General features: G+C 36.3%; 1 protein-coding gene across 2 annotated transcripts; it reads right to left on the bottom strand.

The window, feature by feature from the left end:
• Positions 1-6,358: 6,358 nt before the first annotated feature.
• LOC106779416 (DEAD-box ATP-dependent RNA helicase 39) lies at positions 6,359-16,634 on the bottom strand. Of its 2 annotated transcripts, none has more exons than XM_014667514.2 (9): positions 16,045-16,632; positions 14,689-14,784; positions 14,428-14,616; positions 14,206-14,346; positions 13,846-13,986; positions 8,206-8,348; positions 7,275-7,404; positions 7,128-7,176; positions 6,359-6,956 (listed from the first exon to the last, which is right to left on the bottom strand). In XM_014667514.2, exons 1-9 carry the CDS (start codon positions 16,588-16,590, stop codon positions 6,502-6,504), a joined length of 1,890 nt encoding a protein of 629 aa, XP_014523000.1. In that variant the 5' UTR covers positions 16,591-16,632; the 3' UTR covers positions 6,359-6,501. The 2 variants fall into 2 exon arrangements, with proteins under 2 accessions (XP_014523000.1, XP_022632292.1); XM_022776571.1 differs by having other exon boundaries at positions 6,814-6,956; positions 7,128-7,154; positions 16,045-16,634.
• Positions 16,635-17,501: the final 867 nt, after the last annotated feature.

Genomic DNA, 17,501 nt, shown 5'->3' with positions numbered 1-17,501 from the left:
ATATCGTTATCAAGTAATATAATTGGTAAACCCAATATCATTCTTCTCAAAGGACTCTTAGGCCTTACTTTTCATGTAAACAAATCGCGTAAGACTTGAGAAAAGAATTAATTTGGTGGTTATATGCAAAGAACAAAAATAAACATGCAAATGCAGTTAATTCAATTGGTTTTAAGAAACTATGGATGAATGGTGTTGTTGGGGTTTACAATTTAATCTTATCCACTCCCATATATCTACTCTTCTTATTTACTTCACTTATTTATCCAATTGCCATGCAAACTTTCTAGTCTACCCTTAACCCAATCCCTTGGTGAAAAGAGCCTATTATTAATTACCAACTTGCTATCCCTACCCTCCCCTAGTAACCAATAATGCAATGAGATCGGAAGCAAATACAATTGACCGTCCTACCCCTATCCCTAGGCGGTATTAACATAATCAAGGAATTTCTCACCAGTTCATGACATTATCGTACGTCCCTATATTGATAAAGACAAATGGCTTTTAATGAATGAGTTAAACAATAAAAGCATTAAAGCACATATGAGAACCCAACAATTGATAAATAAGTATATGACAAGCATATGAAATAAATATGAATTTGAATATATAAGAGTTTCAAAAGATTATATTGTTCCCTAACAACAAAGGGTTTAGTTCACCATAATCATGGTTAAACTAGATGAAATATGATGAAAGAATGGAAGAAATAACCCTAAACTTGGTTGATTGGAGCCTAAGCATCCAAGGAACCTCCTCCAAGGTGTGTGGAATAGCTCTATACGTTTCTCTCTGCCAAAAGAATCCCCTTCTAATTCGCACTGGGGCTATATATAAGCCCAAAAAGATAATAGAAAGATTATAGAAAGATTTAAAGAATCTAGCTAAAAAAACAGACAACAGCCCAGGCGCCTAAATTCACCGCTCAGCGGTTTGCCTCTTACCGCTTTGACCGCTCAGCGGTCAGTTTTGCTGCTAAGTGGTTTCCCTCTAATCGCTCTGAGCACTCAGCAGTCCATTCTGGCTCTCAGCGGCTATCTTGGCCCTTCTTTTCATCATTTTTCTCCTTCTTTCATGGGTCTAAGTCCACCTTACTTCACTTTCATCTTTAATTCATCTAAAAACCCTGCAAAACAATGTAAAACAAGCATAATATCGCTAAAACCAACTTTTGACTCTCACAAGACACAACTAAATGTTTTACTTGATTTAAAGCTCATTCTAAGCCATAAAGGGTGTGTTTTACTATCAAATTTAAGCATGAAAATAACGGTTTTTAGACCGCTATCTCATCTCTTTGCCCTTTTTCATTATCCATGGTCACACAATATTGAGCATCTCTTGCTCTCCACCTCTCATGATTCATCTGGCTATCTAACACTGGCCACCTACTAGGGCTTCACCTTACCATTGAGGGACGTACTCGTCTGAGCCCGGTCACCTTTGATGGGTGTCGCGGCCCATACAAATTTGATTGCATATGAGAAATGCAGTATAGCTAGGAAATGACTCCTAGGTCGTCTCTCAAGGACCAACTACGATTCAGGAATTAGGTCTAACACGAAGGGGGGTGTTGAAAAGGTTTGTGAATGCAGATGAATTAAATTAAAACACAGATGCAAACAACTACTTAAAAACATATCTAAAAACGATTTCAAAGACAGAATGGAAACGGTTGGTCATTAACTTAATTACTATGCTTCAAATCACAAATTAACACAACAAAGAGACTACTCTAACCTCTAATCCAACACAACTAACTTAAGCTAACATAACATTTAAATTAACATAACCGAATGAACTTTAATATAAAATGCAACATTGAAACAACATTAAATGCAAGTCGAGAAATGAAGAACAAAATTGAAAAGCAAAATGCACCATACTCTCAAAGAAAGAAATTAATGCAGCTCCATAATATATATATATATATATATATATATATATATATATATATATATAATATAATATAATATAATATAATATAAAAAACGTGAAGAAAGGTAATAAGAAAAAAAACCGTGCACGTCTGAATGAAAGGTGAATTCAATCACCACGGTGCCTCCATANATATATATATATATATATATATATATATATATATATATATATATATTAATATAATATAATATAATATAAAAACAAGTTTCGGTGCATAAAGAAAGATAATAAGAAAAAAAACTGTGCACGTCTAAATGAAAGGTGAATTCAATCACCACGGTGCCTCCATAAAGAAAATAAATCCCATGTGCACATTCTCACCATTTCTCCAAAAGCAAATTAATGAAGCAAACCGTGGACTACTTTTGGAAGAAATAAATAAATGGCATAAAAATTAAATCCCAGCACCAAACACCTACACTTACTCCATCAAATCACTCTTCAATCTTAAAGGAAAAGAAAGGCAATCTTCAATAATTAATCACCGAGTGCATGTTAACTAATAAAAAGAAAAATGAAATTTGTTGATTGAAACCAAATCCTATCCCAAAGCCATGGTGTCANCGTACTGCACCGTTCATTCAATGAAGCTTTAGACAAAAACATTGTAAAACTCCTTTTTCTTTAGTTCAAACCTAGAAGCAAAAACTAAACCCCTAGCTACCATTGCAGGATGATGTGACGCCATTTGTTGGACCAAGCAAAGCTAAGAAAAAAATTAAAAATCTTCTCTAAACGTGACGGCTGCACCAAAGCTTCAATAAAAAGGCGTAAGAAAAAAAAACAAATGCAAAGGCAATGAGAAATCAGCGCTCTGCTTCTTGAAGAATAAAAACAATCTTCTTTCATTCATCCAAAATAAAAAAGAAAAACAAAAAACATGGTTCCAAGCAAAATAACNGTGTAAAAAAAATGTTCAAAATACCCAAAAAGAAAGGGGTGGCTGGCACCATCTTTTTATCCAAAATCCAAGAATATCCACATGATTCAAATAAAAGCTCACAAAAAAAACGTTCAAAATCCTCCCCTTTCAAAAATATTGCAGCAGCCGAGAGAGTCCAAAATGAATGTGTGGCTGCCCCTTTCTTAAAAATACCGAGAGAGTGAATGCCTTTAAGGTGACTACTGATACCATTAAGCATATTTCCCTAATTAATTCTAGCACAATAAACTAAGTGAAATCAATAAAATATCGACTCATCAACCAGACCTGAACCATGGGCTCTGATACCATTTGTAGTGAGGTTTAACACACAAACATAGATCTTCACACTGGTAAGATATTGTCCACTTGGGATAAAGCCCTCACTGATTTGCTTTTGGTATCACTCTAAAAGGCCTCTTTAATGCTTTGATTGACTTTGTCATGTCTGACTTCTCAATAACCTTGACTAACTCGTTTATGACCTTAGGCGATTTCTCAACAATCTTGGCCGACATCTTCATCGGGTTCTTCTCAACATCTCCATCTTCCTCTTCGTCTGGTTCAAGAAGATTAGATATTATTTCTCTTCCTTTTCAAGAGTCGCCTTCTTCAGCTCCTCAAGCTCAATTCTATATTTATTCATAATTTCATTAGCTTCATCTAGAAATCTCCTTATCAGCTGAATCTCTTCATCTTTTTGTTTGATTTCTTTCTCCAAGTTTTTCTTTTCCACAATTGTTGCATCCTTTACCGAGATCACTTCATCCATTGTTGGGATTGGGCTCTCCATGTGCACTGCATCCGAGCTCCTTGCCATCAACAAATTTCCATACTCTTCTTCCGCATCTTCAGTACTGAGATTCGTCCCCCTTTGCAATATGGCCAACCTTGCCATAGTTGTAGCACTTGTTTGATCTACATTCGTTTGCATAATGGTCATACTTGCCACACTTAAAACACTCCACACTCTTAACCGATCTCCTCGTCCTTTCCCTTGTCCTCGTTCACGCCCATTCTGCTGACCGGTTTTCTCTTCACCATAATTCTCAAAATTACCTTGGCCACGTCCACCTCGTCCTCGACCTCCTCGCCCTCTACCGCCAGGACCTCAGCTTTAAGTAATTCGAGTTTTATTCGAGTCAAACTGTACCCATAGTGCTTGATCGTCGGGTTCAACCTGATCATCCCAACTCCTTCTCTTTTGTTTGTGGGCTTCTAATGACCCAACAAGTTCGTCCACAATGAGAATTGAGAAGTCTTTCGATTCTTCGATGGCACATACGATAGTTTCGAAATCTTTTGTAAGGGATCTCAAAATTTTTCCCACAACCTGGCTAGATGGCATTTTTCTCCATTCCTGCAGAGTTGGTTGGCAACCTTCTCCACCCGAGTTATGTACTCGGTTATATGATCTTTGGACTCCATCTTCAACTGTTCAAACTCTCCTCTAAGAGCTTGTATTCGGACTTGTCTAACGCGGTTTTCACCTTTATACGCAACCTCCAATATCTCCCAGGCTTCCTTTGCTGATTTGTCATTTGCTATTTTTTTGAATCTAGCTCATCTACTGCATTGTTGAGGAAATACAATGTTGGCCCATCTCTTGCACGTGATTTCTTCAAAGTGGTTATATGTGCCACCGTCTGATGTTCTTCTTCATCAAGTTCAATATACCGATCTTCCACCATATCCCAAATGTCTTAGGATTCAATAACACCTTCATATATAGACACCAATTATCATAATTGATTTTTCTCGTCAATTGTGACACACTCATACCATTGACAACCTTTGTCATCTCTCTAAAAAAAATCAAACACTTACTTTTTTCTCTCACGGTGTTGACTCTCTCTTCTCTCTCCTTTTTTTTTCTCTTTCGATATTCAGAACATAAAACTCTTATACCATTGTTAGGAAAATATCTGAGTGTGTGTAATATGAGATTTTTTTAACGTTAGTTTCTAAAAAATTTAAAAATTCTCCTTCTACATTTAGAAGATAATACACATGTTGGCTTTTCATAACATATTGAGTACTAAGATGGTTAAATTCATCTTAAGTTGATTGTCGAAGTTCTCCAATATTAATTTCATTTGACTCTTGTTCTTCGTCTCTTGTTTTAACATGAAAGAATCATTTAAACGCTTTTTCACTATTTGTAATATGGTTTTCTTCTTCTTAAAGTTGTCATTTCATTTTCTAAAAAAACTACATTCTTACTAGCAACAATCTTATGAACAGTGAGATCTCATAGATGATACTCCTTCACATTGTCACCATATTTGTATTTTTTTTTTCTTGACAGTCATACATTATATACATAGGAGAAACAAATATGTGTAGTAAACAATAATCAATTTATTTTCCTTTCCACATCTTCTTTTGTGTCTCCAAACCAATCATTTTTAACATTGATCGATTTTTCATATATGTTATTTTAACTACTTATGCCTAAAAAAACTATATCAACTAGCTCTTGTTTTATTCAAGAAAATATTGTGCATCCACTTTATCAAACTATTTTATTAAGGTGTATAGAATAAAACATTGCAAGAATTTTTGTCATTACCAAAGGAAAGGAGATGAGTCTATTGGTAAACTTAAATTTATTGACAAATTTTAATATATAAATTATTTATGAATATTCTTATTAGTAAAAAAATTTTAATAAAATCAAACGGCAAGATCTGTTAATAAATTAGATTTTGTATTATTATTAATTATTTTCGTTGATAATATATTTCACGATCAATCTATTACTAACTTATAATTTTATTTATTCAAATTCAATGAGATTTTTTATATATTAACGAGTGAGATAAAAAAGAGAAAAGTAAAGAAAAAGATAAGAAAAACGAGGTGGAGAAGGAGATTGAAATTAACTGTAGCAACAAAGGCACGACAAATATGGAAACCACATTGGCAGCTCTGCGATGACTTAAAGATATCATTATCTTTAAATATTGGAAACCACATTAACTGTAGCAATATCATTATCTTCATAATCAAAATTTATAAAAAGAAAATTGTAATTTTCTTAAAGATAAATAATATTATTTACAAATTTAAATTTTGTTCTAATAAAAAATTGCATGACATATATGTGTATATATATAATATTCTCAATAATAAAATGTAGAAAAAAATCAATACATTATAAATAAATAATACTGTTTTCATATCTAAGATTTTAAATCAAGATAACTACATACTTTTTGCAAAAATTGAATTGAAAAAATCGATTAGGGCCAAAATCCTTCCCCTTTTCCAGCAAACATTATATTTACTTTCCAGTTTCTGAAATGTTTTTTATATATTGTATATTATATTATGATCCTGCATACAATATTCATGACTTGTTTTAGTCCATGCCCTGACAACATACATTGAAAACAGAAACTGATAATTTTTTTAGGGACGTAAAGGCAGGAATTAAAATCTTATCTAATAAAATGTATCTATTATATTATCATGTATAATAGCTACCAGAAAGAGAAAAAAAATATTAACTTATTATAATATTATAATAATTTTACTACAGAATTCTTATCTAACAGAAAATTTCTTATCTAGTACACAAAATCGAGAGGCATTTACTCCCCAGAAGATATAAATATGACGCACAATCCACTTCACAAAACCGAACCATTGTTATTTGAAGATGATTTTTTTCCCCGAAACCCCACAACATTGAGTTTAGAATTCGTAGATTTGGTGGCACTGACCACTTTACCTGTTTGCCTCTTATCCGAAGAACCTTTTCTGATAGTACTACTTGCCCTAGAAGAATTCCCAGATTTTGAAACCTTAATCCCTTTTTTCATAGATTTGACTGGTGAAGCTTTGCCAGATTTTATACCTGATCCATTATTTCCAGAACTGGAACGACTATCAAATTTGCCCTTGACTTTTGAAACTTGAACCATTTTTCTACCCTTTCCTTTCTGCTCTGTGATTTGGGTCCTTGCAGTGTCCCTTCGAACACTTTCTTTTGTGATAGCCTCCAAACTCTCATTGTTCCTTATTGCTTCCTCTATTTTGCTGGCCAAGTCCAAGTCCTTTTTAGCAACTAAACTTGTTACCTTCCCTGCATGAGAAAACGGCATTTTAGATTTCAACTACAAGATTTGGTGACTAAGAACATTATCTGCAGCTTCCAATTTACAAATACTAAGGCAAAACTACTGCTTGTAAAATAAAGATCAGGATTATCGATTGAGATAAACAAATTAAATTAAATTATATAAGAATTTGTCACCTTTTGCACCCATACGAGCAGTTCTACCTGTGCGATGAAGGTAGTCAATCTAAAATAGAAAGGAAAAAGAATATCAAAAGGGGAAGGCAGAAAGAAGATACTCTGACCTAAGAGGCCACTAAATAAATTAATAGATATGATGCTCACAGAATTCAAGGGGAAGTCAAACATCACAACATGATCTACATCCAAGTCTAGACCCCTAGCAGCCAGGTCCGAGCAAACCAACGTAGGACAATCATCACCATCACTCTTAAACTTTCTGAGATTTTCAACCCTGAATTCAAGAGGAAAGCAACATAAACAAATGGGCATGACAGGAAACAGAGCATCAGAGAAGCACTGGTTCAAATGGAATCATAGGCTCAAAAGCTACCATATGCAATTTCATCGTACACAAATTCCATTTATTGTTTGGCCCATTCTTTCTCTATGTTCTTTGGTCATTAATCACTCTAGCTGCCTAGTAGTATCAGGTCAATGAGTTGTCTAAGCAATGCCCATCTTCTCTAATGACATTTTAATTTATGTCATTGTATTTGAAACCCGTCACAAGTTTTGCAAGAATCATGTATAGTTTTGATATGCCTTTGGTCAAGTGGATTTATTTATAAGTTGAGGAAATTTTAAGAAGTATTTATTGTTATGCAATGAGTAAAATTTTCTTGGTTAATTTAGCATTTATTCGGAGTCCACAAAGCAGAGGGTATTGTTGTCTTCTGATCATTGAAAGTTTTAGAATAAAAACAGGCATGAAGTCAGTGTATTGTATCATATTTATTGTAAGCCTCATTGTTTAAATATATTTGACATTTTTCACTTTCTATTACCTCTTTTCCATGGGTTGAATTTCTTTAATGCATGAAGATGCCCCTAATTTGAAATAAATTACCTACCTTCTAAACTTGCCCAGTTCAAATCAACATTAGATATACCCTTTCAATTTACATATCTCCTCATTTTAAAGCTTAGAGTCAAATTCAACAGTTACAATGTGCCTATTTATGATCAGCTTAATTCTGTGCCATAACAAAATAAAGAGGAAGAAGTAGAGAAGAATTTCAACATAGCACATTACCTTTGCTCTGCTGGTACCTCACCATGGTAGTTCACAGTAGAAATCTGATTTTCACCAAGAAAATGATCCACGGCACGACTAGAATCCAATGTATTGCAGAAAACCATCACCCTGTTACCCTTTGCAAGGCTTGGTTCTAGTACCTATCATCACGTGATCAGAAAACATATAATGAAAACCCAAGATCTCTACGAGACCAAGTGGTCAAGACTTTAACGCTTGCTACTGTTAAACACCTATTTTGGGTTATAAGGATCTGCCACAGTCATCTTCTTAGTGAGTTTCATCTTGATCCAAAGTTTCGTAAGTTTGCTGGAAATCGCAAATTGTGAAACGCAACAATCTGAAACGTAATTGGAGGTTTTTTTTCTTCATCATATCTTATGATAAATCTGAATTCTATCTTGTTCGGTTTAATGGAAAAAATTATTCTGCTTGGGAATTTCAAGTTAAACTATTTGTCAAAGGCAAAGATTTATGGGGTCATACTGATGGCAAAATTCCAGCACCTACAAGTCCAGCAGATTTGGCAAAATGGGAAACCAAAGATGCCCAAATCATGACTTGGATACATAGCTCTATTGAGCCTAATTTCATTCTTAATTTGCGGCCTTATAACACTGCTAAGGACATGTGGGATTATTTGAAAAAGATTTATCATCAGGACAATGCTGCTTGGAGGTTTCAATTGGAGTATGAGATGGTTAAAATTTCACCCAAGGAAGTCTATCAATTGAGAAATATTTTTCTGGTTTTCAAAATCTTTGGGCTGAATATTCCAATATCATTATGATGGTATTTCTGGTGCAGTCCTCTCTGCTGTCCAAACAGTGCACGAGACTAGCAAGATGTTGGCAAAAGAAGAAGGTGATGGAGATCATTCTTCAAGAGTAAATTTTGATGATGATAAAAGCAAGTCCAAAAACTTAAAGTGAGGACAAAAGATATTGGAAGACTTTTATTTTATTTATGTATATGATTAAGCCTTTGTAATAAGTCATATATTAGTGAATAAATTGTGTATAAGACTTTGCTTATAGAGTCATAAAGCAACATGCACAAAGATCACCAAGGAAAATATTTTATTTAGCCAATAAATTATGTTAAAATCAAGGTTTTTAGAAGAACCTCTGTGGGAATTGTAACTTAACTCTTGAGATCTAATTTCAAAAATGGCTTTTATTAATAAAGTGGTAGGCTTTAATTTGAAAAGCCAAAAGTTAGAGAAGTCTGAGAACTCTATGTGGAAAGGCTTTGAAAAACCTAATGTGGATTAAGTGTTGCTGCTGTTGCTAAGAGAAGTTGTTCATTTTTGTGTGATTCAAAAGAGATGTTCATTCCTTATGGATTTAAGGAAGGTGTTTCTTCATCTCTCGTGCAATTCAAGAGAGGTGTCCTCATTCTTTGTGAGACTCAAAGGAGGTGTTCATCCCTTGAGAATTTCAAGGGAGGTGTCTTTCATCTCTTGTGGTTTCAAGAGAGATGCTTTCTATCCTAAATTGTTCTTACTCATATTTGTAATCTTTTACTTTTAGTGTGAGCTAATCCATATTTAAAAGAAATTAAAAAAAGGACGTGGGGTCTTTTGATCAAAATCAAAACTAGTATAAAATTACTTGTGCAAATTTTTCTTTCCCAACCCTCTTTATTTATATGGTATTATCTTAAAAGAATCATTTTTATTGTCAAGACAAATTTTAAAAAGGGAAAAAAAAATTAAAAGCATAGTTTTATAAACAAACCAATTCACTCCCTCTTGGTTTTGTCCAAATGCCATGGTAGGATTTTGAGACTTTATGAAAGGAGAAGAAAGAAGTAGAGTCCGTAGTTAGTTTTTCCGAGTCAGGGGGAACTAGTTAGTGGTTAGTTAAAGGGGAGTTATATATAAGGCTTTGGGATTTTTGTACAGGGTTTTCAGTTTTGAACTTTCTGGTTTAGGCAGTACATTTTATATCCTGTGGTTGGGAAAGACTTGTACAGTGTATACGTGACTCAAATAGAAGAATAAAGATCATTCTTTCATCGTTATTGTGTTTGCTATGTGTTGTGTGTGTGGGAGACGAGTGACACGTTAGTTCTTGAATTCAAGAACCTATCATTTGGTCCGACCTGTCGGATTTCTTTAAGAGAGGAGTGTCGGATCAAAGAGAGGACGCAAGATGGGGGGAAGTTACCCGTGATAGAGGAGTTATTAGACAAGCTAAACGAAGCAAGGTACTTTTCCAAGGTGGATCTAAAGGCTGGTTACCACCAAATTCGTATGGGAGAGGAAGACATTCAGAAAACTGCTTTTTGTACATACCAAGGCCACTATGAGTTTGTGGTAATGCCCTTTGGGCTCACTAACGCTCCAGCCACCTTTTAGTGTGTGATGAACAATATGCTGAAACAATAATTGAGGAAGAGTGTATTGGTGTTCTTTGATGATATTTTGATGTACAGCCAGTCTTGGGCAGAGCATAAGGAGCACATCAGGGAAGTGTTGTGAACCTTGAGCAAGGAGCGCTAGTATGCCAATAAGAAGTGTGACTTTGGTAAAATGCAGATTTGGTATATAGGTCATTTGATATTAGAAGGGGTAGAGATGGACAAGGAGAAAGTTGCAGCAATTATGGATTGGCCAGAACCCAGGAGTATTAAAGCCATTAGAGGATTTTTAGGCCTCAATGGGTACTACCGGAGATTTGTTAGAGATTATGGGAAGACTGGTAGACCTTTAACGGATTTCTTAAAGAAGGGACAATTCTGTGGAATTCGCAGGGGAGTGAGGCTATGAGAAATCTAAAGGAGGCCATCACAACCGCGCCAATGTTGACGCTACCCGATTTTTCGCAACCCTTCCATGTTGAATGTGATGCATCGAGACACGTTGTAGGAGCATTGTTGTCCTAGAACAAGAAACCGATAACTTTCTTCAGTAAAGTTCTATCAGAGACGACCCTGAGCAAGTTGATATACGAAAAGGAACTTATGGCCCTGGTCCTTGCAATACGGCACTAGAGGCCATACCTCTTGGGTCAGCGGTTCGTAGTGCACACTGACTAGAGAAGCCTTAAATACCTATTGGAGAAAAGAATCACCACCCAAAATCAACAAAACTGGCTGACCAAATTGCTGGGGTATGACTTTGAGATCCAATATCTCACGGGGGTCTCGAATAAGGTAGCGGATGCCTTGTCAAGGAGAGGAGAGGAAGTGGAAGAGGCGCATAAAGAGATGAACTGGGTAGCGAGACCCTACTAGCAAGATTTTCAAGAAGTATTCAAGGAGGTAGAGGAGGATCCGATGTTACAGAAGATTGTGGAGAAGTTAAAAAGGGACCCGAATTTGCACCTTTTGTATACGTTAGAGAGCGATAGATTACATTACAAAGGGAGGCTGGTTCTTTCCGCAAAGTCATGATGGATTCCTAAACTGCTAAACGAGTTTCATGCCACTTTCGTAGGAGGGCACTCGGGCATCTACCAGACATATAGAAAGTTGGCTCAGTGGATGTACTGGATAGGGATGAAGAAGGATGTTACTGAATCTGTGGCCTAGTGTTTGATCTGCCAGCAACACAAATACTTGGCAGCATCTCCTAAGGGGTTGATAAAACCCCTACCCATACCTCACGCGATCTAGGAGGAAGTGAGTATGGATTTCATAGTGAGGTTGCTCAAATCACAGGGCTTTGATGCAATATTGGTGGTAGTTGACCGATTAATCAAATATGCCCACTTTATGGCCTTGAGGCACCCGTATACAGCCAAAACAGTGACGGAAGTGTTCGATAGGGAAGTGGTTAGGTTGCATAGGATACCATTGTCCATTGTCAGCGACAAAGATCCATTGTTCCTAAGTCTTTTCTGGAAAGAGATGTTCAAGCTCCAAGGCACACAACTCCACATGAGCACTACATACCATCCGGAGACAGATGGGCAAACATAAGTCCTAAATCAGATTTTAGAGTCCTACTTAAAGGTGTTTTTGCTTGGAGCAACCCAAGAAATGGTGCACTATCCTCCCTTGGGCAGAGTTTTGGTACAATACCAACTATCAAGGAGCCGCCAGATGCACTCCTTTTGAAACGGTGTATGGAAGATCACCCCTTGCATTGACCAGATTTATTCCAAGGGAGACTGCTGATAAGGCGGTGGCACAAGAGCCACAAACAAGGGAAGAAGCCCTAAAACAGTTGTGGTATCATCAAGCTAAGGCACAAGATCAAATGGCCAAATATGCCAATAGAAAATGGAGACCAATGGAAATCAAGGTGGGAGATTGGGTTTATTTGAAGATTAGGCCTCATTGTCAGTCCTCGATGGCAACACGATTACATTTGAAACTGGCATCAAGTTATTATGGGCCGTTTGAAGTAGTAAAGCAAGTGGGTTCGGTGGCCTTTAAGTTGCAGCTTCCCGAGACAATGAGAATACACCCAATATTCCATGTCTCCCAATTAAAACTTGTAGTGGGAACACAACAAGTGGAGAAGGAACTTCCAATAGAGTTATAGGGGGAAGGACCTAGTTTTTGGCCATTGCGAGTGTTGGACAAGCGGCAGTGGCAAAACGATGACAGAGTGGTGCCACAAGTCCTGATAGAGTGGCAAGAAGGAGGCAAAGAGGGAGCTACATGGGAGGATGTCTTGACCATACAAGAGCAATTCCCTGATTTTAACCTTGAGGACAAGGTTGACCTTGAGGGAGAGAGTAATGGTAGGATTTTGAGAGTTTATGAAAGGAGAAGCAAGAAGTAGAGTCAGTAGTTAGTTTTTCCAAGTAAGTAGTTAGTTTTTCCGAGTCAGGGGAATCAGTTAGTGGTTAGTCAAAAGGGGAGTTGTATATAAGGCTTTGTGATTTTTGTACAGGGTTTTCAGTTTTAAACTTTTTAGGGTTGCACAGCTACGAAGGCTTTTAAAAATTTAGGTTACGGTCGAGGTTCCTAGGATGAAGAGCTCTTATACCATCTTAAATTTAGAAGGGAAGAATTTCTTTATTTCTCTCTCACAATTATTAGGTCAGCTGACCTATATTTATAGGTGTGTTCTGAGATAAAAACAGAAATTAAAAAACAGTAAACAATCTTAGAGAGAATAAATCCCTATAATTATGGTATTTTATTCTTGTTACAATCTCCTAATATTAAATTCAGAATTAAATCTAACCAAACAAACAGAATAAAGATAAATATAACTTCCCTAAATAAAGCCTAAATTCACGGCGTGCTTCTTGACACTTATGAGTTGAGGCCATGGGTAATCTAAATACGAGATGTCCTTTAAGGACAAAATCATGACAAAAGATCTAGCCTCCAAAATGGACAATACATTGAATATAGTGATCAACTCTAACGATACTATCTTAACGGACTTGAGGTCAGAACAAATACAATCATTAGTAACTAGTATACACATATTCCCTCTATTATACTTTTTTAGAGTTAGTTGGTACTATCAAGTCCTAACACTAAATAATAACAGCATAGACTTATATCTCATTAGCAAAAGTGAAAGATAAGCAGCCTGCGTGAGACTTAATACCAGGACCAAATAATCCCAAACAGACTTGGTGCCACTTGATTGCACATCCCAACACAAACTAAAATTATCAACCATTGGTTGACACATGTCAAACACGCCAAAATATATAAGTATACCTGCACTAATGCTTCAAGCTTGTTCTCAGAACCTGAAAGTCTAATAAAATCATGACGAGCAGAAGAAATCTTTTTATGCAATGTTGATGTGCGCAGATGAACAATGCCTTGAAACTCTTCATCAATCAGCTTTTGAACAGCCTGCAAGACTCAAAGAAATTAATACTGAAGTTCATTGTCAAAATTGATCATGAAAAATGCATCACACTTAAATATAATAGGTATTGTCCAGAATTCAAGAAAGTGAAAAACAACCACGGGACTAACATTTATATGTAAGGGCACCCATTTTATGAATAATCTTCTAAACCATTAGTATTTAATTTGCGTGTAGCCAACAAGAATATGGTGCGCACACACCTTTGTCATGGTTGCAGTTACCAAGATAGTCTGAAAACCAAGGCCATCAGGTTTTGAAGCACGATTTTTTAATGGGCCCAGAAACTTGCGTATTTCAGGACCAAAACCCCGATCAAACATTGTGTCTGCCTCATCTAATACCTGCAAAGCAAAGACCATCATCAGCAAGTGAAGCTTAAACTCAATGTTGTCACTAAAAACTGTCAATTGTGAGATACTCACCAAGTATTTGATGTCACCATACACCATGTTTCCCTCCTCAATATGCTGAAGAACCCTTCCAGGGGTACCAACTACCATATCAATGGGGTTGTTCAGGGAATCCTCCTGAGGCCTAATCCGGCCACCACCACTTACCATGGTACACCTAAATCGGGCATGATGGCTTATTGATTTTGCTACTCGAAAAACCTATAAAGCCCACTTCATATTAATGTAATCCAACTTAATAGGAGTGATTTATACAACTTAGATGCAGCTAACCTGCTCAGATAACTCCCTTGTAGGACACAATACAACAGCTCGCGGACGCCTGGGCTTCAACAGTATTCCATTCAATTGTTCATCCCGTCGTAGCAACTACAGGTACATCAACAAATTAACAGTGTCTCAGCTGCCACAATAAATGTCAACACAAGTTTGCCTCAGCTAAATCTAAATAACAGTACAAGACAAGTCTATGCGAACATTATTCACTCTAAGATTATAACAAAAGTTATGTTCGGGAAAGTGAACTATATGGAACAACATATTCTCATGTTTGGTAAAGGAAAGTAAACTTACGAATAGAAAAAACAAATAGTGAACTAGGGATCTTATTCTCATTTCAAGGTATAAAAAGAGTGACTAATTTTTTAAGTAAACCAAGGAATAGCACATACTCATGTTTCATACAAGTTTTGCCAAAAACAACCCAGCAGTGGTTTATTCTTGTTAAGTCCCATGAAAATCAAATGTTTGTCTCACTTCTTATTCCCATGGTGAAAGAACTGTATTTTACAAGTTACTTTCTAAAATAGCTACTCATCTTCATTACATTTTTTACACTCCTACTTTTATTTTTCAATTCAATATATTTTAATTACTCTTCCGAAATTATTAAAAGGCAGCCAAACATGCTCATAGGATCAATATTCCTCCTCGTAATATTATAGTAGATAAAATATTATACCTTGAAAACTCTTAAAAGTTTAAAAATTAAAAATTAAAAAAACATCCATATAAATCTTAGATGAATGACAATTTTGGTCCTTGAATGTGTACATGTATGTCTATTTTAATTCTTAAATGTGTAAATAGATGACAATTTAATCCGTAAAAGACCAAAAAAGATGTAATTGTCTAACTTCTTCCACATTGGGGACAAACTGGGAACTTTCTTTCTTTCTGGGACTGAAATTTCATACATTCAGGAACTCATTTAACATAAAATTTACGTAGGAGCATAGGTAGTGTCTAATATTCTTAAGTGTACACAACGTGGACATGTTACTATCTTAAAATTTTTAGATCATCTCCAATGCACAGTTCATAGCCAATGTCATAAGCTTAAAATTTGTGTCTTATATGACACCTTATTGGAACATGCTAATGTGACATGAAATGAATTCGAAGACCTAGGTATCAATCAGTGCTTAGTTCACAAGAATTAAAAAAAAATGGTTTCAAGTTTTGAAAAGTTAAATTATAAACAAAAAAAATTATTGGAGTGTAGGATTGTATTGGAACAAAAATGCCAACGTATTATAAATTATATGAGAGTATAATATAAATAACACTCGTATTAGAAATGAACTTAGCTAACAAATTTCCATTTTCAAAACGAATTTAGAACAACACCTGAACAAGAGGAAGCAAGTAGGCGAGGGTTTTGCCAGAGCCAGTATGCGACCCCAAAACGACACTCTTCTCTTCCAAAACGGCGGGGATGCCAATTCCCTGTATCTCAGTGGGTACATCAATCCCCATTTCACTAACCGCCGCCATAACTTCTTCACTCACTCCCAACCCCTCGAAACTGGCAACCACCTTCTTCTCCTTCTTCGCCCTCTCTTTCTCAGCCTCCGCAACGGCGGCGCCCCTGGCCTTCTTCCTCGGTTCGGGGGCGATTCTCGCGGCATCCCTGAGGTGCCGCGCCCGGAGCCTCTCGAGCAGTAAAGAATGCTTCGCGTCGGCGGTTTCCGGCGCAGCAGCGACGGAGCAGAGTGGGCGGAAGCGGGGGAGAAGAGGGAGAGGTTTGCGTAGTGGGACGCGCTTGGCGAGGAAGCGCGTGAAGGGAGAATAAGAAGAAGAGGAAGAAAGGGTGAAGGTGAAGAGGGTTCTTCCTGTAGCTCCCGCCATGGCTGCAAACTGTGGGGGTTTTAGGGTCAGAGGTGCTTTTAGCATTGTTGATGATAACACTGTTGTAGAATCAAGATAGTTTTGCAAGCCAAACAAAAACAGATGAGATATTTTAAAATTTTAAATTAATGATATATTTAATTTATTATCTTAGAAGATATGATTTTTTTTCAGTTTTTTAAACCGTGAATTTTAGTTTTGTTGTAATTATTTATGATAAGGTTTAGGAAAAGGATAATGATACTTTGACACTCAGAATGTAACAAATTTTTTATACCGCCACGTGTCACATTCTGGGTGGTTCACATGTTTTAAAAAATAAAATGATAAAACATAGATTCAATGTAACGCAAATTCAAAAATGTCCTCCTCGTGTTAAAAGTTAGCCTAAACTACCCACTTATTTGTACCTTGATACCAGGTCTATCACTACACATTCAATCCATGTTCTGTCATTTTATTTTTTAAAACATGTGAACCACCCAGAATGTGACACGTGGCGTGTCAAAAATTTGTCACATTCTAGGTGTCAAAGTATCATTATCCTTAGGAAAATGTTTGTTAACACCATCCTTTGACACAAATTTGACACTGGTCCACGTGTCAAATTTGTATTGGATGGCTGTTGATCTTTTAAAATTAATTTTTCCAAAAGCTGAGAAGGGTAGAATGGGCATTGTGATGTTATTGAATGAATGAAAATTGAATTTGGNGGTTTCATTTTTCATCTTTCACTTTCAGACTTTCGTTCTCTGACCANNGTTCTCTCCCATTCACAATCTCTCCCATTCGACTTTGCCATTGTCCCATTCGGTCATCTCCTATTGTCCCATTCTCCCATTCGTCCTATGTTCATTACCATTGTGTCGTTCATCTCTGCATTGCGGTGGTATTGGTCATCGAAAGGCATCGAAAGGCGTCGTGTACCATTCTCCCATTCGGCCTCTCTTTCAACG

This window comes from Vigna radiata, unplaced genomic scaffold, assembly GCF_000741045.1.
Source record: "Vigna radiata var. radiata cultivar VC1973A unplaced genomic scaffold, Vradiata_ver6 scaffold_285, whole genome shotgun sequence".
NCBI classification, from domain to species: domain Eukaryota; kingdom Viridiplantae; phylum Streptophyta; class Magnoliopsida; order Fabales; family Fabaceae; genus Vigna; species Vigna radiata.
Note: the sequence above shows the minus strand (reverse complement) of the source record. Positions and strands in the feature narration are given on the sequence as shown.